The sequence below is a fragment of the Lepeophtheirus salmonis genome, chromosome 3, assembly GCF_016086655.4.
Source record: "Lepeophtheirus salmonis chromosome 3, UVic_Lsal_1.4, whole genome shotgun sequence".
In the NCBI taxonomy this organism is placed as follows: domain Eukaryota; kingdom Metazoa; phylum Arthropoda; class Copepoda; order Siphonostomatoida; family Caligidae; genus Lepeophtheirus; species Lepeophtheirus salmonis.
In genome coordinates this window covers 5,685,466-5,693,994 of record NC_052133.2, presented here as the reverse complement: position 1 = coordinate 5,693,994, position 8,529 = coordinate 5,685,466, and the positions used below count along the sequence as shown (strand labels likewise).

The window sequence follows — 8,529 nt, the reverse complement described above, 5'->3', positions numbered from 1 at the left end:
TTATGATATTCCTCCACACACCACTTAGTAGAGGGAAGTGGCGTACCACAATTTGAAACCCCTGCCGTTAAAATATTCCAGAGTTAATTTCGTATTGTTTCTTCGTATTTAGTTTTATTAATTCGCACTTTTTTCTTCAGATTTAGTATCGTCTTAAATTCGTCAGGAATAAGGAAATATTTGTTGAGGTTAGACGAAAAATTCCAAAAAATCAATTCGTCTCGTCATCGTGATCAAATAAATTTTCCATTCACGAATACATTTCGTCTAGTCATAGCTGACGAAATTGATACTGGCACATTCGTTATACTCTCCATTACAAGAAGCTCAGTAGAGCTGTATTCGCGTCCATATTTTCCGATTGAAGTTTGATTTCTCATACGGCGAATCCATTTTTTCAGAGCAGTAGTAGCATATTTGTGCCTTGAAACTGGACTCGTCTTGGAGCAATATAAACTCATATCTAATTGGGACTAGACACCAAATGGACTCAGACTCAAAATATGTGGACTATAATACAGTTCTGCCAAATAGTTTTGAGTACAAATCAAGCCTGAGGTAATAAAAAAATGACAAGTAACAGTCCGGGATTGGCTACTACAACTCTGTCAAATGGATTTGGAGCATAAGTACTCGGACTGGACTCGAAAATAAAATAAAAATAGAGTCCGGAGTTAGACATCTTTTTTTACAACAGAGAGTGAAATTCAAATTAATATTATAATCCACTTCCTACAAGGGTTGCACCTTGTATGAATAAATCATTATAACGGATTTGTATTTTACTAAAATGAGTTATTTCTACAATAAATAATCATAGAAAAAAGTGTATTTATGCAAGGAAATACATATTATACTTATTTTTTTAAATTACTTCCTCAAAATCAATCATGGTAGTTGTATAATGAATTTTCAAACTGCAACTTTTTATTGAAATAGTTCTATAGTAACAAACATTGGCTACGCCATATACATGCGTATATGCGTACATTTATATAACCTATTATATATCACAGGCATGCTATGAAGCAACACATAAGGGGTTACTCAAATATCTTGAGGGATTCCCGTTTTTCCTTCTATCTTGACGATGGCCTTGAAGGGAGGCATGAAACTATAAATCGGAGACCGGTCTTAGAAAAGACACCATTAGTTCTTGGGAATTCTACGAAGTAATTAAGTGCGGTAATATTTTTACTCGCTCTTTTTAGTCGTTCAAAAAAAATTATAACGTTGCGAATTGGATTTACAAATTATTCTACATACAAGTGTCACATCCAGTCCTTCCTATTCATTTATAACATAAACATGGCTTTCAAAAATACCTTAACTGTTCTATTCCTTGCTGCTTGTGTTAATGCTAGACCACGTAAGTTGAAAGCATCTCATACACACATATTCATTAATATAATTATTCTATTTATAATAGAAACTAGATTTTTCAACTTCAACAATAATAATAACCCTGGAAGTAAGTTGATCATTAATTTACTTTTAAGTTTTAACAATATCTAACAATGATTATTTTCCAACGACTACTTAGATTTTCAAGTCAGTCCTCCTGTCTCTCAACCTCAATCATCTAACGGATTTTTCGGATCACCTCAAAGTATGAGTATTTATGATTAACACTAATTCTTGCACCCCACTACTTTTAAGTTTTAACAATATCTAACAATGATTATTTTCCAACTACTTACTTAGATTTTCAAGTCAGTCCTCCTGTCTCTCAACCTCAATCATCAAACCGATTTTTAGGATCACAACAAAGTATGAGTATTTATGCTTAACATCTATTCTTGTACCCCACTCCTCATTAATTACTTTTCACTCTTTCACAAACCTAATAGATTCCTTCTTCCCTCAATTCAACACAAACAACCCTCACACCATTTTAGCCGGTGCTGGAATTGCTGGAACAGGATTACTCGCTGCATCCAATATATTTAACCCCCAAGGTAATAACGGTAAGAATGGAGAACTCTCTATTCGCCCTACCATTGGAGCCATTGTAGGATCCGACGGTCGTCTCAAACCTAATCTTGGAGCAGCTGTTCAAGTATGTTTTATTTTTATTAATTTTTTTGCTCACATAATCTGAAATCCTTCAATTTAGGTTGGAAACAATGATCTTGCTAACCCTACATTCAATGTTGGAGCTAGCTTAGACAATCAAAACCCCAATGGATTTACTCCATTCTTTGGTTCAGGTCTCAGCGTTGGACCCAACAATGGAGGACTTAACCCGGCTGTCAATACTGGATTTGAAGTCCAAAATGGTCAAGCAAATCCCTTCCTTGGTGGTTCTTTGGGTATTGGATCCTTCAATCTTGGAAATATTGGACGATAAATTAAAAATTGATTTCTTGAATAATTATTCTTATTTATTGTTCTATTTAAAGTCTAAATATATGTGCTATTTATTTATGATAGAAAAACTTAATGTTCTGAGTCATTCAGTTTTACTTCCTTTGTTAGAACAATTCAAATTCCAAAAACCACAAAAAAGGTTGATTAGAAAATTTTAAATATTATAAAAAATTGTTATAATCTAGCCAGATGCATTGTGGAGTTAGTTGTAATTTTATGTCTACAATCTAATTTTTTGAAATAATACATAGGGTAGACCAAGTGCGGTTGCAACACTATTTGTTTTAGACGAAAAGAACGGAAGCAGTTTTGACTCAAGCACGCTAAAATTTAACACGATAATATATGCACGTTATTGTTTGAACCGAATTAGAGATTATACCAGTCAATAGTATTTTCACAAATTGCATTTGAATATGGTGCACCAAATTTCCCCAGTTATAACTGTATCCGTAGCAAGGGACAATGTAAACGCTATAAAAATATTGAATTTGAGTGTTTCAAATTACATATACTAAATAATATTCTTTGAGGAATAAATAACTAGACTTTTCATCATGTTGAATGGTTAAATTTTGATATATTATAGAAGATTAGGATTTATATCATAGTCAGGGGCCCTGCACTTATAATAGGTCTAGCGCTTTATTGAAGAAATAATGAAATTTCTTTTTTAAAAATCTCATTCCAGTAAAATGAGAGAAAATGTATTTCTAGAAAAAATCAAATAGAAAGCTATTCTTTTTCTCATTATATGAAATATGGACACAATTTATTAAACATTGCATAAAAAGGCTTAATTTTTCCCTAAAAATAAAAGAAACAGTCTATTATAAAAAAATATGATGAAAAGTCCACCAGAAAATATTTTACCTTCTTTAAAAAAGAAAATATCAAATTTTCAAAAGGAAAGAAAGAAAACTCACGTTAAAACCAACCTTGGCATCAGGTATTAAATATTATTATTATCCCTTTAGATTGGGATTTGGGACCTGCACAATCCATTTTTCATATAGTCCTGTAATAGATAAGACCGGCATTGTAATACAGAGATTATTATAGATCTTATAAATTCACTCCCATAAATCTCTTCCGGGCCCTACTCTGTGTCCCGAACATTCCCAAAAATTATCTTTTTACAAAATGTTCAGAGTGTACGGGGTACTTTTTTTTATAAATTCATTAAATGTGCGGTTTTTATGGGTTAAATCGATTTTGGGACCGTAAAAAGAGGTAATGTTTCTTCGAAAAAATCTGATGATGTTCCTAATTTTGTATTCTATCTTGATTTACTGTAAATATAAAAATTATAAATCTTAGTATAAATAAAAGATTAAAAAAAATACAGATAAAAATTAATTTTTTTTATTACAAAATTCTAATGTGATAAACATGAATCGAAATTTAATCCTAAATTTTATTAATTTCAAATTATTTGTACTCTCCTCTCCTAAAGCCCCATGTCCTTGGTTTGTACACCCTAGTTATATAATAATTGTAAATTTTCAAAAAGTGGCGTGAGCATGGCTTCTCTCGTCCTCCCTGTTGCGTGGCCCCTGACAATTGTAATCAAAATTTTAATACTGTAGCTTTTTTTTTTAAATTCAAGGAAAAGTTACTGTTGCAACTGTATCCAGTCTCCCCTACGATCAACGTCAATGCATTATTGCATTCGTATGATACTAAACTACTTATATACTTTAGTTATGCTAAGGATGTTTACCCCTGTTGTGCATGAAATATGTCCTGCTGGTATGTAAAAATAAATGGAACCGAAAATAAACATGTTAGCCCTGACAATTTAAGAAAGTTTGGGAGGAGATCAGCTTAGATATTCATGACATTCTATTAGATCAGCTGAAAGGAACCATGAGAGGAAGGAAATAAACACAAATTCTACTCCATATAAAGCAAAGACATATAGGCAGGAGTTACTCCCATGTCGATCTTCAATTATACTCCAGTGTCTAACAAAGGGCTTACTCCTCCCGAACAAACCCATAACTAAGGGTGATAATTTTGGTAAGAATACAAAAGCGTGCGAGGAGAAGAGAAGAAATACTTAAGGCATCATTGATTAAATAATATACATCTTCTTCTATCAATCATGAACGTTATCATTCCCACCTTTATTATTCAATATTAATATAATAATATTAGATGGGGATAGTCGATAGAGAACTGAATAAAATGCCTAAAATAACGTCGCCTTTTGTCTGGATTTCTGAAAATGGAGGCCTAGGATTTGGAAAATACTTACCGGATGAGAAACAGATGGTTTGTCGATATAAATGTGCCTTTAGTCCCCTGTCTAGAATTACACACCACTCATTATCTTCATCTCATATCAAGAGCATGGATCTATAAAATCAAGTTAACGATGAATACATCAAGTCAGACTTTAACTCCGATCTCACAAAGATGCTTATTGCATGTAATATAACCTTATCCATTGCTAATCATCTACGTTCAAAAAATTTATGGAGAAATACACGGGTAAACCTATCCCTTCCCGAGGAACCATCATTAAATTAATGGAGGATGTTGGTACTGATGTCATTTATAGAAATAAATATGAAAATGTTTTGAGTCATCCACACCAAATGACGATCAAGTTATCAGTAAAAAGTATAAAATATTTACTAATTTCGAAATGGAACTCTGAATTTTGTGCTATCTCACAGTAAGTATTCAATTTTATATCTAACCATAAAATATGATTCTATTTTAGCTGAACATATTTTATGATACACAACTCATTAAATGGCAAAAACAACTGCTTAAATGGTCACAACAACGGGGGTAGTAGCTTTGGATGGTTTGCAACTAGTTTTTCTGAAACTAGTTTCTTCACTTAAAGACTTGGGTATGATAATTAGGTTTTCCAATATTACATAGTCAATAAATATTACTTTGTTTATCACCTAAGGCTTAGCTATGGTTGATAGGCTCCAAGAAATGGTGTTCAGAAAACTCATAAAATGCAAAAACAACTGATTAAATTGTCACAACAACGGAGGGTAGTTACATTGGGTGTAGCATTATAATTAGCAATTGTGTATATCCTTCATGATAATAGTATATTGTTATATAAGCATAAATAACGGGGAAAATATCTTTTTTGATGCTCTTAATAAGGAATAATATCGCCGGACATTACTACATAATTAGCTTTTGCTCTAAATCTTAAGATGGATTTATTTCTAACATTTTTTTTATTAGTATATTTATTGTCTAATTTTATGATTTTGATATTTACTTTATTATTAATAATTAGTTAGATTTCATCGGTAGAGATATATCTATCCTGTGTACAATTGTATATATCAACTTCCACATGAAGAAGAGGGGTGATAATCTTTTTAACTAAACTCCACGTCTGGCTTGTGTTTTGCAACCTAAAGTTATGACATATAAGTGAATTACGATGTCAGACCAAGAAAATAATATTATTTGGATCAATCTATTATTTCAATATTCTGTATTTATAATTTATTGTTATTATTAGTTATATGATTCTAATTGTTTAATTTTGTATATTTAACATAAATGTATGATGGTTTATTTTTTATTATGTAGATTATATTTAATTTTAGCCTTCTTTTTTAAACTTGGAACTTCAAATATATTTAGAAATACTCTACCTTGTCGTTTCATTAGCTATTATTCTGAGAATAAGGTTAATAATGAGTTACAATTTCATGGAGTGTGACGTTATAAAATCTACTGTAACGGATAAAAAACGTCTAAGTCAATTATACGTAGTATATCTTCATTAAACATTTTGCTAATAAATACTTTCGTTATACCCTCAAAAATCATAATAAAGCAGGCAGATGATAGTCACATCAGTATTTTAAACAATAATACCATATGTATTTCCCCCCCCCCTTCTCCTTCCACGCGTTTTTCTCTACAATATTATCAACTTTACCCATAACTCTCTGCCGTTTATGAACACACTTTTTACTTACATGTTCTGTCTTCAAGGATGAAATAATAATGATAAAGCTTTGGAAAATAAAAAACCTTGTTCAGATTGTCAACTTAGAAAAAGTCAGTCCCGGTTTGTAGGACATATTTTATACACTGTAATGCTAATCATAAGCATTTTTTAGCCCCCCTCGTTTTTTTTTTTTTTTTTTTTTTTAGTTGGCAACCCGAACATTGTTTTTTCTTATCCTAAGCTGTTATCATTAGTATGTAATTCCTGAAAGAGTGAACTTCCTTTTCTACTACATACAACTGAAAAAATTTCATTTATTAATACAAGACCAGTTTGTACATTTGTGTGTGTTCATAAAAGACAGAACTTAACCCTGATGATTTGTTACAGAGCTATAAGTGTAAGTCCTTGTAGGTCTTAGAGTAGAATTGAGAATCGACATCGAAGTAATTGTTGCCAATGTCCCCGTGTATTTCCTTCTCTCCCTCCTCCCTTGTCACAGAGAAGTGTAGCTGATCTAATGAAACGTCATGACAGCTATGCTGCTCTCTTCCCAAACATTCTTCAAATTGTCAGGATTACCATGTTGAATTACAGTTTCTTTTTTTTAAATGCCTACAATACTAACGATTTTTAATACACCTCTGTGTATACCTGTGTATGGTACCTGAGAGCAGGTATAAAACATTGTATTGAGAAGGAACATAAACAGTTTATATAATATACATATGTATATGTGAAAATTGATCATTAATACATATCTACAAATATGATCAAATCCCTTCAAGTGTACAATATCTTACTAGGACTATTTTTTATCAACATCATACTGACTTTATTGAGTTGTGTGTCCATGCTTTTACATGTGGTGCCGTACTCGAAATGTTTATTGTATGCATATAGTGTCAATGAGGAACTTCATCTTGGAAACTATTTGATTTGCTCATTTGTGGGATATGGCCAGTTAATCAACATCCTTGGTAATTGTATACTTCTCGGTATCACCTACAAAGAAAAAAAAGAATGTGTTCTCGCCTCTGTCAAAAAGAAAATTAGCAAAAAAGTATTTACTCTATATTCCACCATCAGTGCAATTGCTTTCATCCTGGTCCTGATAATCACGAGTGGCTATATAGTGGGATGTAACAATTTAAAAAATGTGATCACTTCAGAAATGAGTAGGCTATTGAGCATCAGTCAAAAGCAAACTCGAGGAGAGACGATACAAACTCGCTTTGAAGACAATTACAAATTCCATCTGTATACGGAGCGCTATGGAAATAAGTACGGAGCTGAGGTCTTCAACATTCATGTGACATGTAGAACAGTTTTCTCAGATCCAGAGATCCATCAAAGAATGCATGACACTCATGTTAAGAATTATGCAAATCACTATGGATATTTTTATCATCAAGACATTCAAGCATATACCAATGATGCCTCCTATACAAATACATTGGTTGAAACTAGTTTAGTTGGGAGTTTGATCAGTATATTTGTATGGATAATTTCAGGTATGCTATTATTCTGGACGCAATGGAGTATTTCACAAGAAGAAAAAAAGTCCTTTTTGAACTCCTCAAATTTCCAGGAAAACAAATATTATCCCTCTAATGCATCTAGTTCCTACGATCAAAGCTTTGTACGCAAGGGATCTATTCACTCAATTAGTTCTGCCAAGTCTAGTAAGCGTGACATCGATGAGGTTGCTCTCTCACTCTGTCAATCCAATGGTCTTGTAAGTTCCGTTTCTCAAAACACGATGAGCATCGATAGAAGGAGAAATCGAAGAGACTTTCCACAAAACTATGAATCAAAAATAGTTAATCCACCCTTCGGAACAAGTGATATGGAAACTGAAATATTCTAATACAATCTCTACTCCTATGTAAAAAAAAAAAAAAAAGACTTCTTTACATCTAATTTGATAATATGGAGCATTCAATATTGTCAAAGTTCTTACTTATATGACATATAAGTTTATATACTATATTTCTATTTATTAAATATCGTTGTTATAAGCAAAGTTTGAATTTATGAAGAACAAATTATATATTTCCAAAAAAAAAAAAAATAAGTCCTAATAAAATATAATATTTTTTATTGATATATTTATTTAAAAAGTGGGCATTTTTGAAGCACTATTCTGAATTCTTTTTCTTAAACAATAATTCAAAAATCTAACTTAAAGTATAGATAGGGAAATGGCTCAA

At 31.7% G+C, this 8,529-nt stretch overlaps 1 protein-coding gene across 1 annotated transcript; it reads left to right on the top strand.

Annotated features, from left to right (window-relative positions):
* Window positions 1-1,135: 1,135 nt before the first annotated feature.
* On the top strand, window positions 1,136-2,443 carry LOC121114311 (uncharacterized). Its single transcript, XM_040708235.2, has 6 exons — window positions 1,136-1,369; window positions 1,430-1,471; window positions 1,544-1,609; window positions 1,705-1,770; window positions 1,851-2,059; window positions 2,117-2,443. The coding sequence occupies exons 1-6, from the start codon at window positions 1,309-1,311 to the stop codon at window positions 2,348-2,350; spliced, it is 678 nt and encodes a 225-aa protein (XP_040564169.1). The 5' UTR covers window positions 1,136-1,308; the 3' UTR covers window positions 2,351-2,443.
* Window positions 2,444-8,529: the final 6,086 nt, after the last annotated feature.

Bases quoted from the DNA above. Each gene is read 5' to 3' on its own strand.
- LOC121114311 (XM_040708235.2), top strand. From the start codon at position 1,309: ATGGCTTTCAAAAATACCTTAACTGTTCTATTCCTTGCTGCTTGTGTT. The intron at 1,472-1,543 runs GTAAGTTGATCA...ACGACTACTTAG, and splicing joins CAATAATAATAACCCTGGAA to ATTTTCAAGTCAGTCCTCCT. The intron at 1,610-1,704 runs GTATGAGTATTT...CTACTTACTTAG, and splicing joins ATTTTTCGGATCACCTCAAA to ATTTTCAAGTCAGTCCTCCT.